Below are 20,120 nucleotides of genomic sequence, written 5' to 3'. Positions count from 1 at the left end.
TAGACACAGTAACAATAAATTCTTGTGGAGTAAATGAACTTAATTCTCATACTGATCCGGTAATGTGATAGATGGAAAGAAAGGTTCAGAGATTTTAAGTGATTTATCCAAGATCACAGAAGACTTGGGACTCCAGCAAGTCTTCTGGAAACTACTCAGGTCTTTGCCCACTTGACATTTCTATTACAATGAGAAGTTTATGGAAAGATTTAAAAAGACTTTTTATTGAAGTGTAAGATACACGCAAACAATGCATATTGTAGATAGATGCTTCAGTGGGTTTTCAAACTCTGACCACACCTAGTAAGCAGCACCTGAATCAGGAAATTACATTAACCTGCACCCCAGAAGCCTTCCTTAGGCCTCTTTCCAGGCACTGCCACTCTCGAGTGTAAATACTATCCTGACTTGTAACAGGATGGATTAGTTTTGCCCGTTTTATACTTTATATAATTGGAATCATACAGTGTGAACTCTTTTGTGTTGGTTTCTTTTGGATAACATTGTGAGATTTATCCTTATTGTTTCCTGTTGTAGTTCTTCCAGCTTATGGAAATTTTTAGTAGGTTTAAGTTGTGAACTCATCAGTATGTTTTTTCATTTATGATTCTCAAAGCCACTCATGCCCTTTCTGCCTTCTGAACCAGGAATAGAAAAAAAAGTAAGTTTTTAAAGGTTAAGTAGTGGTCACATTTTGATTTGTGTAAAATAGAGGAGGCAAAGTGGTTGGCTAAGTTGTTTTTCATTTGTTCTTACTTTCAGCTGTGATTGCAGGCTAAAAATGGCCTAAGCAGTTCAATGTCAGCAAAACTTTCTTAGAAAAATTTACTTCCTATATACCTGGCAGTAGCCAAGTTGGATATCATCACTTCTTTGTTATTTAACTACCAAAAGGATATAGTAGATATCCACTTTTGGCATTTTGGCAGTGAGAAGCATGAAAATGCATTTCTCTAATTGGATGAAACTTTAGATAGTATTTATTGCTATCGGTGAGATTATAAGTGAGAAGTCAGGAGGATGTGAGAGCTGCTGTATAAATTGACCGTGTATGGTTAAAAAGTCAAGCTTATTGGGGCGCCTGGGTGGCTCAGTTGGTTAAGCGACTGCCTTCGGCTCAGGTCATGATCCTGGAGTCCCGGGATCGAGTCCCGCATCGGGCTCCCTGCTCAGCAGGGAGTCTGCTTCTCCCTCTGACCCTCCTCCCTCTCCTGCTCTCTGTCTCTCATTCTCTCTCTCTCAAATAAATAAATAAAATCTTTAAAAAAAAAAAAAAAAAAAGTCAAGCTTATTTACATTAAAGAAGAGGAACAGGTGTAGTAAGAGCTTTGTAAAACAAAGTATGATTGAAATGTTTGCTAGAGAAATATGCAGGAGACAGGCTAGAATTTTTAAAGCTAACATTTTTCTTGAGGTTGGGGATCATGTGCTATTCACTTTTATATTTCTAATAACCAACTTCTTGTGTTGCTCCAATAAATGTTAAATGAACAAGGGAATTGGAAAGTGCTTTATCAGTATAGTTGACCTAAATGTAAAAGTATCTTTAACTACTTAGGCTGTTTTTTAGCAAGTAAAAGTCAATTTGGTAAACTTTTTTCTTGAATGAAGTTAAAGGCTAGAACTGATTTTTTAAATTTAGATAAAATTTACATAACTTCAGGGCGCCTGGGTGGCTCAGTCGTTAAGCGTCTGCCTTCAGCTCAGGTCATGATCCCAGGGTCCTGGGATCCAGCCCCTTATCAGGCTCCCTGCTCAGCGGGAAGCCTGCTTCTCCCTCTCCCACTCCCCCTGCTTGTGTTCCCTCTCTCGCTGTCTCTCTCTCTCTGTTGAAAAATAAATAAAATCTTAAAAAAAAAAAAAATTTACATAACTTCAGATGGTTTTAGAACTTGTGCTAGAAATAAATTTTGTAGGAAAAACAAGTGTTTAGATTGATAGCATGAGATGATCTAGTGAACATAGAAAAAAATCAAAGATGATTTTAGGGATTGACATTAATAATAAACATATTGGCCTAATTCATACGTGATATTTTTCTAAAAAATACTGGCTATGACACAAATGTGAAATTAAGTTTCTAATTTGGGAGAAATTACTAAGTACAGTAACAAATACCGTCTGCAAACACAGAACAACTTGATGCTTTAGGATTTCCTTTCGTATATTACTTGATTCTCAGTAACATCACCTTCAATTTTGCTTGCATAGTGGTGTATTTTATGATTGTTTTTTTTTTTTTTTAAGATTTTATTTATTTGACAGAATGAGAGAACAGTCAGGGGGAGTGACAGGCTGAGCAGAGAGCCCAACGTGGGGGGTTGATCCTAGGACCCTGGGATTGTGAAGGCAGACACCTAGACGACTGAGCCACCCAGGTGCCCCGTGATTGTTCTTTAGTGGTCCATGATTTCTCTCTCTCTCTCTTTTTTTTAAGATTTTATTTATTTGAGGGCGCCTGGGTGGCTCAGTTGGTTGGGCGACTGCCTTCGGCTCAGGTCATGATCCTGGAGTCCCGGGATCGAGTCCCGCATCGGGCTCCCTGCTCGGCAGGGAGTCTGCTTCTCCCTCTGACCCTCCTCCCTCTCATGCTCTCTGTCTCTCATTCTCTCTCTCTCAAATAAATAAATAAAATCTTTAAAAAAAAAAAGATTTTATTTATTTGAGAGACAGAGAGTGAGCAAGAGCACGAGCAGGAGGAGGGGCAGAGGAAGAGGGAGAAGCACACTCCCCGCTGAGCAGGGAGCCCAATGAAGGGCTTGATCCCAGGACCCCTGAGATCATGACCTGAGCCAAAGGCAGATGCTTAACCGACTGAGCCACCCAGGTGGCCCCATGATTTCTCTTTTTGTGTATTAGGCCTTACAGGCATGATACTCTACTGATTTAAAAAAATTAATAATCCATGGATTCTTTTTGTTTATTGGTAGTGTAACTTTTTGTCAATAATGTAGAATGGGTATTTACCCATTTTTCTTCCTCATTAATGCTCTTGTACCATTAGGTATTAGAACATTTAGTGAACACTTTATTTTCCAAGGCCTTAAGGAGGTTTGGGCCTTAGAGAATAACTCACTTGATAGCACCTGTAGTAGGCAACCATCTTTGTTGAAAATCATTGATCCATGGGAAAGAAGAAAATCCTTCATCACTGGAGGATCCTAATCGACTTAATAGGTAAAAAAATGAAGCATTGTGCTGGGCAGTGCTGGTAGAAGATCCCTCCTTTTTGGAGAACTCACAGTAATGGAGAGAGTTTGTATTTGTTTGAATATTTGAATACCGTATTTGTCATGAGTAAATACAAGTTCCAAGTGTTATGGAAACATACGGAAGACAGTATTAAAATTTTCTAGGAGGGGCGCCTGGGTGGCTCAGTCGGTTAAGCGGCTGCCTTCGGCTTGGGTCATGATCCCAGGGTCCTGGGATCGAGCCCCACGTCAGGCTCCCTGCTCAGTGGAGAGCTTGCTTCTTCCTCTCCCTCTCCCTGTTGTTCTGCCTACTTGTGCTCTCTCTCTCTCTCTGTCAAATAAATAAAATCTTTAAAAAAAAACATTTTTTTTTTTCCTAGGAAATTAGGAAAAGCTTTCAAATTGGGGCATGAAGATCGAATGGAAATTGACCAAGAATGGAGTCTTGAGGATTCTAGGATTGCTTTCAGGCAGTGGCAACATTACACACACAAGTGTGAAGGTGCCAGAGTATGATGTTTCTGGGGAATTTTGGCTAGAGCTCCCTGGTATAGAGTAGGGAATAGGAGACTACAAGGCCGTGAAGGTAGTTGGGGACAGATTTTGTTGTATTAAGAACCTTTAAATGTTTTTGAGTAGATAAGTGACGAGAGGAAGTTCTTTGTTTGAAGGATATGTGTAAATAGTGGATTAAAGCAGTATCCCCCACTTGAGTGATTTGAGTACTACTTTTTAAGACTGGTCATATCTCAATGTCACCTGTGTTGTTATTTACTTAATTTTCCTCAAATTCACATTTTAAGTAAAAAAGTTTAACTTCTTAAGCATTAGTATATACAAGATGGATTCTGTTGGCTAATTTTTCTAATATTTATTTAGTAAACCATTTTTTTTTCTATCTATAATCTAAAATAATCATGGGCATTCACTTGGGGAAATACGGTGTTGGAATAAGTTTTCAAAATTTAGTCTCTAGCAACCGTTCACACTCTTAAAAATGATTTAGAACTCCAAAGAGTTTTGTTTATGTAGGTTGTAATTCATATTCAACTATTAGAAATTAAAATATTTTAATAATTAAACTTAGTAAATCCACTAAATCTTAATGTATGTAATAGAGTTTTATGAGAAATGCCTTTTATTTTACAAAATAAAAATAATTTAGTTTGAGGAATATTCTACCTTGCCTTACAGTTTTGCAAGTCTCTAATGCTGGGCATAAGTGAAAACGCTGGCATCTCCTATCACTTTCTGTATTTGTTACTGTGTATGTAGGATTTTTATTTTTGGTTGAACCATCTGAAGAAAATCCAGCCTCATACACATAGGTCATATAGGTGGTTGGGAAAGGTATTGAGTATTTTAATAGTCTTTACAGAAAATTGTGGATGACTGGGCGCCTGGGTGGCTCAGTCGGTTGAGCGGCTGCCTTCGGCTCGGGTCATGATCCCAGTGTCCAGGTATCGAGTTCCCACATTGGGCTTCTTGCTCAGCAGAGAGCCTGCTTCTCCCTCTCCCTCTGCCTGCCGCTCTACTTGTGCGCTCTTTCTCTTTCTGTCAGATAAATAAATAAAATCTTAAAAAAAAAAAAAAATTGTGGATGACCTTAGATGCTCTACTAGGCTTTAAGTGGTATTCTTAATTGCAATGTGGAATCAAACCCTATTAGTTTTTTTTATATTTTGTTATGTTAAAATCGTTTGTCTATTTTATTTTATTTTATTATTATTTTTTAAAATTTATTTTAAAGATTTTTTTTTTTAAGATTTTATTTATTTATTTGAGAGAGAGAATGAGACAGAGAGCATGAGAGAGGGGAGGGTCAGAGGGAGAAGCAGACTCCCTGCCGAGCAGAGAGTCGGATGCGGGACTCGATCCCGGGACTCCAGGATCATGACCTGAGCTGAAGGCGGCTGCTTAACCGACTGAGCCACCCAGGTGCCCCTATTTTAAAGATTTTTATTTATTTATTTGACAGAGAGAGACGTAGCGAGAGCAGGAACACAAGCAGGGGGAGTGGGAGAGGGAGAAGCAGGCTTCCTGCCGAGCCGGGAGCCCGATGTGGGACTCCATCCCAGGACTCTGGGATCATGACCTGAGCCTAAGGCAGACGCCTAACGACTGAGCCACCCAGGCGCCCTCGTTTGTCTATTTTAGAGTGGATCTAACACGCATGATATTGCAAACACCCTGAACTTTGGCAGTGGAAGTGAAGAAGAGGGAATGGATTCAAGATAAATTTAGGAAGTAAAATCACAAGGATTTGGTTACTTCCTAAATGAGGGTTAGTGAGGCGTGCCTGGTTGGCTCAGTCGGTAAATCAGTCTGCTCTTGATTTCGGCTCAGGTCATGATCTCAGGGTTGTGAGATCGAGCCCTCAGGCTCCTCACTGAGCGTGGAGCCTGCATAAGATGCTGCCTCCGCACCCTCTCCCCGTCCCCGTGCTCTCTCTCTAAAAAAAATTAAGAAATAAATGAGGGTTAGTGAAGGTGGCTGTTTTAAAACACAGAAAGGAACAGATTTAGGAGGAAAAATAATGAGTTTTTAAAAAAGATTTTGTTTATTTTTTAAGTAATCTCCACACCCAGTGTGGAGCTCAGACTCACAACCCTGAGATCAAGAGTTACACACTCCATCTACTGAGCCAGCCAGGTGCCCCAAAGTAATGAGTTTTGATATGACTTCTTATATAACAAGGTACACAGTGTCTACCTGCTCTCTGCTCCCTACACAGTCTCAGATGCTTCCGTGAATGTCTCATAGCTTTGATAGTGTACTTGAAACATAGTTCATATTCAGTAAATGTTTTTAAACCAAAGATACTTAGTTTTTATAATCACAGAAGAGGACCTGCTTTTGTGTATTTTTCTACCATAAATAGGTAGATATATATATATATATATACCCACAGATAAACCAATAAGTTACACTACTGATGAGAAATTACCAAGTTAACATGTAGATGCTTACCTTTCTGTACTAAATTCTGTATAATTACATAAATACATTGTAATTGCTGTGATATGTTTTTGTAATCTCAGTTTTTTTCCATAGTATGTTCATATCTTGAAGAATTAAAGCATGTTGAAAAAATAAAGAACATTTTAGCTTTAAGAACCATATTTCTTATATTTTGTCAGAATTTTCATTTTCTGAATGATCCATTGAGTGTTTAATAGCTAAAAATACTGTACCTACTTTTAAAATGTAATACATTTTTACCATATGTATTACATATGCCTTACTTTACATATGTCTTACTGATATATACTACATAAACTTAGTTTTAAAATTTTGTATATTTCTTTTTCAGAGAATAACAGTTTAGAGGGTCAACATGTTTTCGAACTTGAGGAAGTTTGGAGTAAATCATAAGAAAATACGCATCCTGCACATTAATGTAAGCTTTTCTTGTAAAATTAAATGTACTTCAGCAACTTCAGTTACTTTACTTCCCGAAAGGCCTAGTATACTCTTAAACTAGTATATCTTTATCTTCATCAGTTTTTCTTAATAGGGAGTGTGGGAGAAACTGTAATTAAGCAGCAGGCCTTATCACTAGTCTGAAATTCATTTTGCTACTTTAAAATTCCCTGTGCAGTGTTTTAAAGACTGTCCATTTGTATATTCCATTTTGAGGTCATTAGCACCCCAAGGAGTTACACAGGTTTTCTTTGGTGTTTTCATTGCTGATGCTTTTAGACTGCACACCTGTGACAGGTAGCTACTGTCTTGCCCTGGTCATTATACCCTGGAAGTTTAAATAGTTTTGAGTCTCTATTCTTGAAATATTTTCTTAGGATAATCGTGTTTTATTTCCAAAAACTTGGTAACTAATGCACAGGGAATATAGAAGACACAGGCATGCATCCCAAGATATCATAAAAGGCAGATTGTGGCAGCCCAGAATTTACATACACTAAGTGTAACGATTCTAAATGTATTGGCAGTCATTAAATGTGTATCTAGTGGTCTGGGGATAAATCGGGATGGGGAATATTCAACCTCTGTGTGGAAACACTGGGAGAAGATACCTCAGGAATTTTTAAGAATGCCAGTCCTAGTTCTCCCAACTTCCTACCCCTCAGATGTTTTTAAAGTTTTCCAGGTGATTCTAATGCGTAGCCAGCGTAGCCACTTTTATAAATTCTGAGTTCAGTGACCCCTACCATCTCTTAGCACCTGTAGAGGAGAATCAAGGAGTAGCCAGGGTAGGAGACTTCATTTAACTTTTCTGGCTCTCCGGAAACTTCAGGTCCTGATTTTCAAACTATAGCTATCAGAATCACCTGGAGGTTGGGGCACCTGAGTGGCATAGTTGGTTGAGCATCAGTCTCTTGGCTTCTGCTCAGGTCGTGATCTCAAGAGTTGTGAGATCGAGCCCTACATCAGGCTCTGCACTCAGGGCAATCTGCTTAGGACTCTCTCCCCCTCCACGCAGCTCTCTCTCTCAAATAAATAAATCTTTAAAAAAAAAAAAAAAATCACCTAGAGGGCTTGTTGAACCACAGCTTGTTCAGTACTTGAAACTAATATAACACTATGTTAATTATACTTCAGTTTTAAAAAAACCCCACAGATTGTCTGCCTCTCCCCAGAGTTTCTGATTCTCTTGTCTGAAGTAGGTCCAGAGAATTTGTGTTCCCTCTGTTGGTAATGCAGCAGATCTTAGAGAACGGTCTTCTAAGAACAGCTCAGAATAGCATGTCAGTATTAGTTTTATTTTTGTTTTTTCCTATAGTATAATTTTGGGTTGTCACTTTTTAAAGGAACTGGAGTTAATAAATGGGAACTATTTTGAGGAGATTGAAAGTATTTTCTCTGACAAAGCATAGTTCAAAGTATTCTAATAAGTCATGCTAAAATAAATAAAATTAATATGTTTCTTTTTCTCCTCACTAGAATATGTGTTGCTCTAAAATAAAATCAAGTTTAAAAAGATTAAAGCCATATGTGCCTCTTGGAAGAAACTACAGCTCTCTACCAGGTACAGATTTTGATTCTTCTCATTGTACTTAAACTGCTTGTTTGCTTTCTCTCATTGGCAGACATTCCTTTATTAAGGGTCTCCATTTTGACCCTTTCCTTGAGATGATTAGGGGTTGGAAGTATTCTGATAGATGCCAGGAGGCAGTACTAGTAGGCCTGTATTCCTCATCTGCTGGCTGTCCAAATGAGCTAAACAAAGAGAACGGCTGCTGGCTTGAGTAGCTGGCTCAGAAGTTTAGACGGTTGTCTACTTGTAGAGTTGCTCTTGCTGTAAAATACTGTTTTTCTAGTCCATTTCTGGTTTTTATACAAAAGTATTTCCTGTCAATAGAGGTTTGCCCAAATAATTCATTTTGAAGGCTCTTAAGAGTAGTTGGTTAAATATTTATCTGGGATAGTTTGCGTTAGGTAAAATGGCTATTAAAAGCTTGATGCTTAGGGCACCTGGGTGGCTCAGTCAGTTAAGCATCTGCCTTCAGCTCAGGTCATGATCCTGGGGTCCTGGGATCGAGCCCCGCTTCGGGCTCCCTGCTCAGTGGGGAGTCTACTTCTCCCTCTGCCCGCTGCTCCCCCTGCTTGTGCTCTCTCTGTCAAATAAATAAAATCTTAAAAAAAAAAAAAAGCTTGGTGCTTGAAGAACTGAGGAATTCTGAATGTTCTTCCTTTGTTTGAAGTAAGCAAGCATATGGGAGACTCTTTGAAACTGGTTTCATTATGTGGCCATTCTCACTACCATCTTCGTCATGTGAGAATCGTGGAGTAAAAATACTGATAGGTTGTGTGACTTGTAATGGCATGTGAATTTAATGCCCTGCATTATTGATTTATATCTATATTTCTATATTTTGTCATGCAAATTTATCTGTAGCCATATAGATCATCTGTAAGTCTTAAAACTGCCATCAGGTTTTCAAAATACAGTAGAACTGTTCTTTATTAGAGAAATTTTGCAAAACTGATTTAAATAGTAGGAAGGTATAGATTAAAATTATAAATGTAACTGCATTTTTGCTTTAATATTATTAATAAAATACATCGTAAGCACAGAGTAAATTATTATGGGCTTTTTGTATTCCAGAAATACTACTTGGCCTTTTAGAAGTATTAGATTATTATAGCTCCTGTTCAGTGATACCTCCTAGGCCATCGTTAAAGGTACTTTGTGTTTGGGATTACTGAGGGAAGACAGATTTCATATTGTACGAAAATTTGTTCTTTTTTTTTTTTTTAAAGATTTTATTTATTTATTTGAGACAGAGAGAATGAGAGAGATAGAGCACATGAGAGGGGGGAGGGTCAGAGGGAGAAGCAGGCTCCCTGCCGAGCAGGGAGCCCGATGCGGGACTCGATCCAGGGACTCCAGGATCATGACCTGAGCCGAAAGCAGTCGCTTAACCAACTGAGCCACCCAGGCGCCCAAAAATTTGTTATTTTCTGATATGAGGATCACTGTTCACTCTTTAAGCCTTGACAATGCAGGTTTACAGGACTGTGCATTTTATTTTTCTTTGATTTAAATGCTGTGGCCGTGAGATTATTGTTATGAACATTCTGATTCTACAATTCTATTTATTATGTCTATTACAAAATTATAGAAAGTGGCAAAGACGGGGGTAAATTTATATTTTTCTAAGGATATGATCTAGAAATTGATGTTTCAGAACTTTATCTTAGGGGTGCCTGGGTGGCTCAGTTGCTTGAGCGTCTGCCTTCAGCTCAGGTCATGATCCTGGGTCCTGAGATTGAGTCCTGCATTGGGCTCTCTGCTCAGTGGGAAGCCTGCTTCTCCCTCTGTCTCTGCCTGCTGCTCTGCCTATTTGTGCTCTCTCTGTCAAATAAATAAATAAAATCTTTAAAAAACAAAAACAGAGGGGCGCCTGGGTGGCTCAGTCGTTAAGCGTCTGCCTTCGCCTCAGGTCATGATCCCAGGGTCCTGGGATCGAGCCCCGCATCGGGCTCCCTGCTCAGCGGGAAGCCTGCTTCTCCCTCTCCCACTCCCCCTGCTTGTGTTCCCTCTCTCACTGTGTCTCTCTCTGTCAAATAAATAAATAAAATCTGTAAAAAAAAAAAAAAAACCCCAAAAAACCCCACAGTGTTCCCACTCCCTGTGTCTCTCTCTGTCAAATAAATAAATAAAATCTTTAAAAAAAAACCCCAAACACCAGAAAATAAAAACCAACCAGAAAACTTGATCTTACATCATCTATTGCCTTTTCTTTACAGATTGCAGGAAAGTAATTTTTAGGTAAATGAGTTTATATTTAGCTCGGATTTTTACTTTAATTGGAATTATGGTATTTGTTTAAAATTACTTTAACTTTTTTGATTTGCAAATTAAAGGAAGATTTCTTAAACTTTTAAATTGTAACCCTCTTTCCATTAGGTTTAGTTGGAAATGATATCAAATCTCTTCATTCCATCATCAGTCCTCCCATAGCTAAGTAAGTACTATCACTGATGCACTCTTTGCCATATGCTGCTGTAAAAAGTTAAGAGTTTCTGTCATGGACTCAATTTAGCATTGTTAATTTAGCTTTCTGCCCTAGCTCATTTTAAATAGATGTTGGTATGTCTCTTAAAAGCTATTTTTTTCCTGAATTCAGTACTAAATGTTTTTAATGTAGCAACAGTACATAGAAATAAGTAAAAGATTCATAAGATTGTAGTTCGCCCTTTTGTTAGCTATTTTGTCAGAATAATGTGGTAGGGAAATGTTTTCTGTTTTTCTAGTTTTTATAACATAAAAATTATTGAAATACTAACCAGATTTGAAATTTGCAAAGTGTACATGTTTTGGTTTTACATTTTTATTAATGTCCATCTTGTAATACGTGCTTTTTTTTTTCTACTTTTTAAACAGAATCCGTAATATTGGAATTATGGCTCATATTGATGCAGGCAAAACTACCACCACAGAAAGAATATTGTACTATTCTGGATACACAAGATCACTAGGAGGTTAGAATGGATTCCTCCTCTCCCCAACCCCCATTAGCAAAAAGTATCATTGGAAAATATTTTGATTAAGAAGTCAACCTAGAGATCTTGAGTATGGCATGGAAGCACTGATGTCTAAACCACAACACAAAGATAAGGTAGTTGCAATACCCACTAAAGAGTCTTCTTAGGTTCAACTAAACATTCAGATTCACAGGACTATCTTGGGCAACAGTTCACCCTGGTCTACTCAGAAGGCAATTAGGACAGGAACCATAGCTTCCCAGCATACCAGCAATAGGTGTTTGTTTCTGCACTTCTTAAAACAGTCCGCATAGCTTCTAGGAGCTATCTTTGGCTACCCAAAAGTGATAGTTTACTTTAACAAGATTCATAGGAGCCACCCTGGCTTACAATCCTCATGTCCCTTAGGAATGAATACCTACCTCTTGTTATAACTCCGTGGGCTATCTTCCTGGTTTACCATAAAGGATATGCCATACCCCACTCAGGGAAGCCTAAAACTGTGTATCTCCTTCAGGTATTTACAGTTCACATAAAGCTCTTCCCAGTTCAGATATAGCTTACCAATCACAAATTATTTTTTCTATATAATATGTTGCCTAGCAACATAGTTGACATACTGTGTTCTCTGGCTTCTAGAAGAAAAGAACCAGAAAGTTAACCAAAGGTCAGATTCTCATGCAGAAGAAAGGATTTTGTTAATCCAACCTGCAGTAGTAGTAGTATTTACCTAAGTATTGATTTTTTAATTATAATATGTCAAAAACTGTGGTTCTTGACCAGTTGTGCACATTTGAATCCCCATGTAGTTTTTTTTTGTTTGTATTATTTGGTTTTTAAATGACAGTGCCCTAGCACTACTCTGGAAATTAAGATTCAGCAAGTATGTAGTGTGGCCTGGGTGTCTGTATTTTTGTATCATGTATTTTGAGAGTCTATATTTATCTCATACACATTTATGATGTGTTTCTCTGATGAATCCGCCTTTTTTTTTTTTATCATTATGAAGTGCCTTTATCTCTGGTAAAATAGTTTGTTTTGAAATTTGAGATTTCAAGGTCATGAGGTCCCTATTTTTTTTTTTTTTAAAGATTTTATTTATTTATTTGACAGAGAGAGACACAGCGAGAGAGGGAACATAAGCAGGGGGAGTGGGAAAGGGAGAAGCAGGCTTCCCGCGGAGCAGGGAGCCCAATGCGGGACTCGATCCCAGGATCCTGGGATCATGACCTGAGCCGAAGGCAGACGCTTAATGACTGAGCCACCCAGGCGCCCCATGAGGTCCCGATTACCAGAAGTGGAAATGAGTATCTTTTCAAAAACTCCACAGAAATTTTGAAATGCATTATATTGACAACCATTTCTCTAGACCCTTGAAATTGGTTGAGACTTAACAGTTTTTATAGAGGAAAAGAACACCCAGGATTAGAATATTCATGATGATAGTTTCCAAAATGGATGAACACGTTTTTCATAGAATTACTGCTATGTAAATGGAGCTATAACAGCAAAACATGGAACATTATTATGCTTCGTCTTTTGTGACACAAATATGATCTTAATTCTTCTCTCACATCCCTAGTTTGTATCCCTGAAGCAAGGGTCTAGATCAGGTAGCACAAGCAACGTTCAAGTTACCTTTTTTTAATTGTGCTAAAAAACACATAACATTACATTTACCATATTAACCGTTTCTAAGTGCACATTTAAGTAGTGTTATGTATATTTATGCTGTTGGCAACCAATCTTTAGAACTTTTTTATACTGCTTAACCCAAACTAAACCCATTAATAATAACTCCACATTGTTTCCCTCTGCCCTCAAGGTTTGTCTCTACAACAACTCTGTCTCTGTGACAACTCTATGCATTATACTGTGCTCACCACCTGACATCATACAATGCAATTACAGTGCCATCAGTTGTATTCTGTACGCTGTACCTTTTATCACTGTCACTTATTCATTCCATAACTAGAAGTCTCCCTCTCCCCTTTACTCATATGTCCATCCCCCCCCATCTTCCTTTCCTCTGGCAGCCATTAGTTCTCATTGTATTTATGGGTTTGCTTCTGCTTTTTGTTTTACATTTCACTTAGCTGGCTACCCTCTACTTCCATCTGTGTTGTTCAGGTGGCAAGATCTCATTATTCTTTGTGGCTGAGTAGTATTCATATGTGTGTGTGTGTGTATGCATTACATCTTCTTTATCCATTCATTTATAGATGGACTCTCAGATTGCTTCATATCTTGGCTATTGTTAATGCTACAGTGAATTTGTGGGTGCAGATATCTTTTTGTTTTTGTTTTTCTTTTCTTTAGTTTTTTCATCATGATAAGTGTACTCTGTATACTAATCCCCTATTTCCCCAACCCTCCACCCACCTCCCCTCTCTTAACCATCAGTTATATACTTTATACTTAAGAGTCTGGGGTTTTTTTTGCCCCCCCCCCCCCTTTTTAAGTAGACTCCATGCCCAGCATGGATCCCAATGTGGGGCTTGAACTCATGACCCTGAGATCAAGACCTAAGCTTAGATCAAGAGTCGGATGCTTAACTGACTGAGCCACCCAGGTCCCCTACACTTGAGCTTTATCCGTGTTGTTGCAAATGTCAAGATTATTTTTTTTTTTATGGCTGAATAATATTCCAGTGTGTATGTGTGTACACCACATCTTTATCCATTCATCTATCATGGACATTTGGGCTGCTTCCATATCTTGGCTGTTGTAAATAATGCTGCAATAAACATAGGGGTGCATGTATCCCTTTCAGTTAGTGTTTTTGTATTTTGGGGGTAAATACCCAGTAGTGTGATTACTGGGTTGTTAAGGTAGTTCTGTTTTTAACTTTTTTTTTTTTTTTTTAAAGATTTTATTTATTTATTTGACAGAGACAGAGACAGCGAGAGCAGGAACACAAGCAGGGGGAGTGGGAGAGGGAGAAGCAGGCTTCCTGCTGAGCCGGGAGCCCGATGTGGGACTCAATCCCAGGACCCTGGGATCATGACCTGAGCCGAAGGCAGTCGCTTAACCAACTGAGCCACCCAGGCGCCCCTGTTTTTAACTTTTTAAGGAAACTCCCTTCTGTTTTCCACAGTGGCTGCACCAGTTTGCATTTCCACCAACATTGTAAGAGTGTTCCTTTTTTTCCACATCTTTGCCAACATTTGTTTCTTACGTTTGTGAGTTCAACCATTCTGACAGATGTGAGGCGATAGCTCATTGTGGTTGGGATTTGCATTTCCCTGATGAAGAGTGATTTTGAGCATCTTTTTATGTGTCTGTTGGCCATCTGTAAGTCGTCTTTGGAGAAATGACTGTTACGTCTTCTGCCCATCTTTTAATTGGATTATTTGTTTTTTGGGTGTTGAGTTGTATCAGTTCTTATATATACTTTGGATACTAACCCTTTATCGGATATATCATTTGCAAGTATCTTCTCCCATTCAGTAGGTTGTCTTTTAGTTTTGTTGTTTCCATTGCTGTACAGAGACTTTTTATTTCAATGTAGTCCCAATAGTTTATTATTGCTTTTATTTCCCTTTCCTCAGGAGACATATCTGGAAGGATACTGCTAAAACTGGTGTTAGAGAAATTACCTCCTGTATTCTCTTCTAGGATTTTTATGGTTTCAAGTCTCACATGTGGGTCTTTATTCCGTTTGAGATTATTTTTGTGTATGGTGATAGAAAGTGGTTCAGTTTCCTTCTTTGCATGTGGTTGTCTAGTTTTCCCAACACCATTTATTGAAGAGACTTTCCCCCATTGGATATTCATTTCTCCTTTGTCAAATACTAATTGACCATATATTGTGGGTTTATTTCTGGGTTTTGTGTTCTATTCCATTGATCCGTGTGTCTATTTTTATGCCAAGTACCATACTTTCTTTTTTTTTTTTACTGCAGCTTTGTAATATAACTTGAAATCTGGGGGCGCCTGGGGGGGGCTCAGTCGGTTAACTATCTTCCTTTGGCTCAAGTCTTGATCCTGGAGTGCCGGAATCCAGCCCCGCAGCAGGTTCCCTGCTCAGTGGGAAGTCGGCTTCTCCCTCTCCCCCTCCCACTGCCCCTCCCCCCTGCTTGTGCGCTCTCTCTCTGTCAAATAAATACAATCATTAAAAAAGAAAAAAATCTGGAATTGTGTGATACCTTCAGTTTTGTTTTTCTTTTTCAAGATTGCTTTGGCTATTTAGGGTCTTTGTGGTTCTGTACAAATTTTAGGATTATTCTAGTTCTGTGAAAAATGCTGTTGATATTTTGATAGGAATTGCATTAAATATATAAATTGCTTTAGGCAGTTTGGACATTTTAACAATATTTGTTCTTAAGCATGGAATGTCTTTCCATTTCTTTGTGTCGTCTTGAATTTCATCAGTGTTTTATTGTTTTTAGAGTACAGGTCTTTCACGTCTTTGGTTAAGTTTATGCCAAGGTATTTTATTGGTTTTGGTGCAGTTGTAAATGAGATTGTTTTCTTAATTTCTGTTGCTTTACTATTAGCGTATAGGAATGCAACAAATTTCTGAACATTGATTTTGTATGCTATGACTTAATTCATTATCAGTTCAGTAGTTTTGTGGTGGAGTCTTTAGGGTTTTCTATATATAGTATCATCTCATCTGCAAATAATGAGAGTTTTACTTCTTCCTTACCAATTTGGATGCCTTTTGTTTCTTTATGTTGTCTGATGGCTGTGGCTAGGACTTCTAGTACTATGTTGAATAAAAGGGGTGATAGTAGGCACCTTGTCTCGTTCCTGACCTTAGGGGAAAAGCTCTCAGTTTTTCCCCCAAAATGGTGGCTGTGGATTTTTCATATAAGGCCTTTATTATGTGAGGTATGTTCCCTCTAGACCTACTTTGTTGAGGGTTTTTATCATGAATGGATGTTGTACTTTGTCAGATGCTTTTTCTGCATCTGTTGAAATGATCATATAGTTTTTACTGTTTATCTTATTGATGTGATGTATCATTTTGATTGTTTTGTGGACATTGAATCACCCTTGCATCCCAGGAATAAATCCGACTTGATCATGGTGTATGATTTTTTTTAATATATTATTGGATTCGGTTTGCTGGTATTTTATTGAGGATTTTGCATCTATATTCATGAGAGATCATGGCCTGTAGTTCTCTTTTTTGGTAGTGTCTTTACTGGTTTTGGTATCAAGTGGTACTGGCTTCATAGAATAAATTGGAAGTTTTTCTTCCTCTTGTATTTTTTGGAACAGTTTGAGAAGAGTAAGTATTAACTTTTTCAATGTTTGGTGGAGTTTACCTGTGAAGCTGTCTAGTCCTAGACTTTTGTTTTTTGATGATTGATTCAGTGTCATTGTGGGTAATTGGTCTGTTCAAATTTTCTATTTCTTCCTGCTTTAGTTTTGGGAGGTTATATGTTTCTAGGAATCCATCCATTTCTTCTAAGTTGTCCAGTTTGTTGGCATATAGGTTTTCATAATATTCTGTAATGTTTTATTTTTGTAGTATTGGTTGCTATTTCTCCTCTTTCATTAGTGACTTTATTTGGGTCCTCTTTTTTATGAGTCTTCCTAGGGGTTTATCAATTTTGTTGAACTTTTCAGAGAACCAGCTCCTGGTTTCATTGCCCTGTCCTATTGCTTTTTTAGTTTACATATCATTTATTTTTGCTCTAATCTGTATTATTTCCTTCCTTTTGCTGGGTTTGGGGTTTATTTGTTCTTCTTTTTCTAGCTCCTTTAGATGTCAGATTAGGTTGTTTATTTGAGATTTTTCTTGCTTCTTAAGGTATTGCTAAAACTTTCCGCTTAGAACCACTTTTGATGCATCCCAGAGTTTTTGGGTTGTTGTGTTTTCATGTTCATTTGTTTCCATGTAATTTTTGATTTCTTTGATTTCTTGGTTGACCCATTCATTGTTTAGTAGCATGTTATTTATCCTTCATGTATGTATCTGTGGTCTTTTCAGATTTTTTCTTGTAGTTGATTTCTAGTTCATAGTGTGGTCAGGAAAGATTCATTGTATGACTTCGATTTTTATAATTTGTTGAGACCTCTTTTTGTGGCCTTCTCTGGACAATGTTCTGTGTGCATTTGAAAAGAATGTATTCTGCTATTTTAGGATGGAATGTTTCTGAATGTATCTGTTAAATCCATCTGGTCCAGTGTGTCATTCAAAGCCGTTGTTTCCTTGTTTATTTTCTGTTTAGATGATCTGTCTACTGATGCAAGTGGGGTGTTACAATCCCCTATTATTACTGTATTATTATCAAATTAATTCCTTTAATTTTGTTATTAAGTGTTTTATGTATTTGGGTGCTCCCATGTGGGGTGCATAAATATTTACAGTTGTTATATTCTCTTGCTAGAGTGTACTCTTTATTATTATATAGTGTTCTTCTTTGTTTTTTGTTATAGACTTTGTTTTAAAGTCTGTTTTGTCTGATAAGTATTGCTACTCCAGCTATCTTTTGACATGCTTTTGCATGATAAATATTTCTCCATCCTGTCACTTTCAATCTGCAGGTGTCTTTTGGTCTGAAATGAGTCTCTTGTAGGCAGCATATAGACGGGTCTTGTTTTTTATTCACTGTCACCCTGTTTTTTTATTGGAATGCTTAGTCCATTTACATTCAAAGTAATTATTGGTAGGTAAGTGTTTATTGCCATTTTGTTACTTGTTTTGTGGTTGTTTTTGTAGCTTTTTTCTGATCCTTCTTTTCTTTCATGGTTTGTTGGCTTTCTTTAGTGATATACTTGGGTTCCTTCCTCTTTATTCTTTGCATATCTAATACTGTTTTTTTGGTTACCATTAGGTTTGTATATAACATCTTCTGCATATAGTAGTCTATATTAAGTTGATGATTGCTTAAGTTTAAGCCCATTCTTTACTCCTCTCCCCTCTCCCTGCCACATCTTTGATATAAGGTGTCATACTTTACATCCTTTTATTTTATGAATCTTTTCACTGATTTTTACAGAAATACTTATTTTTAATGATTTTGTATTTTTTACCTTTTATACTTATGGTCTTTGCTTTTCACTCAGAGTCCTCTTTTTATTTCTTGGAGGGCTGGTTTAGTGGTCTTGAACTCCCTTAGTTTTTGTTAGGCTGAGAAACTCTTTATCTCTACTTCTTCCAAATGATAGCCTTGCTGGGTAGAGTATTCTTTTTTTTGTTTAAACATTTTTTTTTTTTAAGATTTTATTTATTTATTTGACAGAGGGAGACAGCGGGAGAGGGAACGCAAGCAGCGGGAGTGGGAAAGGGAGAAGCAGGCTTTACACCAAGCAGGGATCCTGATGCGGGGCTCAATCCCAGGACCCTGGGATCATGACCTGAGCCGAAGACAGACGCTTAACCACTGAGCCACCCAGGCGCCCCTGGATAGAGTATTCTTGGCTGCAGATTTTTTTCCTTTCAGCACTTTAAATATAACATGCCACTTCTTTTTTTTTTTTTTTTTTTTAAGATTTTATTTATTTGACAGAGACACAGTGAGAGAGGGAACACAAGCAGGGGGGTGGGAGAGGGAGAAGCAGGCTTCCCGCAGACCAGGGAGCCCGACATGGGGCTCGATCCCAGGACCCTGGGACCATGACCTGAGCTGAAGGCAGTCGCTTAATGACTGAGCCACCCAGGCGCCCCTAACATGTCACTTCTTGCTGGCCTGCAGAGTTTCTGCTGAAAAAGCCCCTGATAGCCTCATGGGTTTTCTTTGTATGTAACTGTCTTCTTTTCTCTTGCAACCTTTAAAATTCTTTATCATGGGGCGCCTGGGTGGCTCAGTCGTTAAACGTCTGCCTTCGGCTCAGGTCATGATCCCAGGGTCCTGGGATCGAGCCCCGCATCGGGCGCCCTGCTCCGCGGGAGGCCTGTTTCTCCCTCTCCCACTCCCCCTGCTTGTGTTCCGGCTCTCACTATCTCTCTCTGTCAAATAAATAAATAAATAAATAAATAAAATAAATAAAATAAAATTCTTTATCACTCGTTTTTCCATTCTAATTCTGTATCTTGGTGTGAACCTCCTTGGGTTGAATTTGTTGGGGATCTCTGTGCCTCCTGAATCTGGATCTCTGTTTCCCTCCCTGCATTTGGGATGTTTTCAGCTATTTTTCCTTCAGATACATTTTCTGCCCTCCTTTATCTCTCTTTTTGGATCACTATAATGCAAATGTTATTATACTTAATTGAGTCACTGAGATCTCTAAGTCTATACCGATTATGGAGTATTTGTCTTTGATCTCTTCAGCTTGTTTGCTTTCCATTACTCTGTCCTCCAGGTCACTGATACATTCCTCTGCTTCTTGTAGCCTACTGTTTATATTTCCATCTATTGTATTTTTAATTTGTAATTTGTAATATGTAATATGTATTGAGTTCTTCATGTCTGATAATGTTGTTTTTTTCTCTCTTTGCTAAGGGTCACACCGATAATGCCCACTCTTTTCTCAAGTTTAGTGAATATCTTTATGATCATTACTTTATTATTTATTTATTTATTAATTATTACTTTAAATTCTCTGTCAGGTATACTAATTTCTGTTTCACGTAGATCTCCAGTTGTGATTTTGTCAAGATTTTCATTTGGGACAAATTCCTTTGTCTCCTCTTTTTTTTTTTTTTTTGTCTACCTCTCTGTCTGTTTCTGTGTCTTAGGAAAGTCAGCTATGTCTCTTGGTCTTGAAAGTAGTTGCCTTATGAAGAAGAGGTTCTGTAGTGCCCTACAATGCAGTGTCTCCTGTTCACCAGAACGTTACACTTCAGGGGAGTCTTCTATGTGTGTTTCTTGCATCCTACTATTATGCTTTCCCTATCAGTCCAGACCCCTGCACAGACTCTGCCTGTTGTGAGCTGTGCTTGCTCTCTGTGGTATTAGTGAGACCCAGGCAGGCTGGTCCTGGCGGGGCATGACTATAGGAGGGCTCAGGGGTGGTGCAGCAGTGTTTGCAAAATTTGCAGGGTCACTAGGAGTAGGCCAGATCCCCTAAATTGCGGTGGTG

The 20,120-nt window shown here is 38.2% G+C and overlaps 1 protein-coding gene across 2 annotated transcripts in view; it reads left to right on the top strand.

The window, feature by feature from the left end:
- GFM2 (GTP dependent ribosome recycling factor mitochondrial 2) overlaps nucleotides 1-20,120 on the top strand; it is a 59,149-nt gene that overhangs the window by 729 nt on the left and 38,300 nt on the right. For both annotated transcript variants that reach the window (XM_021702008.1, XM_021702001.1), the window contains exons 2-5: nucleotides 6,505-6,591; nucleotides 8,094-8,178; nucleotides 10,564-10,621; nucleotides 11,041-11,138. In XM_021702008.1, coding sequence (XP_021557683.1) covers nucleotides 6,529-6,591; nucleotides 8,094-8,178; nucleotides 10,564-10,621; nucleotides 11,041-11,138 — 304 coding nt within the window. In that variant the 5' untranslated portion in view covers nucleotides 6,505-6,528. The remainder of the gene's footprint in view (nucleotides 1-6,504; nucleotides 6,592-8,093; nucleotides 8,179-10,563; nucleotides 10,622-11,040; nucleotides 11,139-20,120) is intronic.

This window comes from Neomonachus schauinslandi, chromosome 7, assembly GCF_002201575.2.
Source record: "Neomonachus schauinslandi chromosome 7, ASM220157v2, whole genome shotgun sequence".
Taxonomy (NCBI): Eukaryota; Metazoa; Chordata; class Mammalia; order Carnivora; family Phocidae; genus Neomonachus; species Neomonachus schauinslandi.
This window is presented reverse-complemented; position numbering and strand designations above follow the sequence as displayed.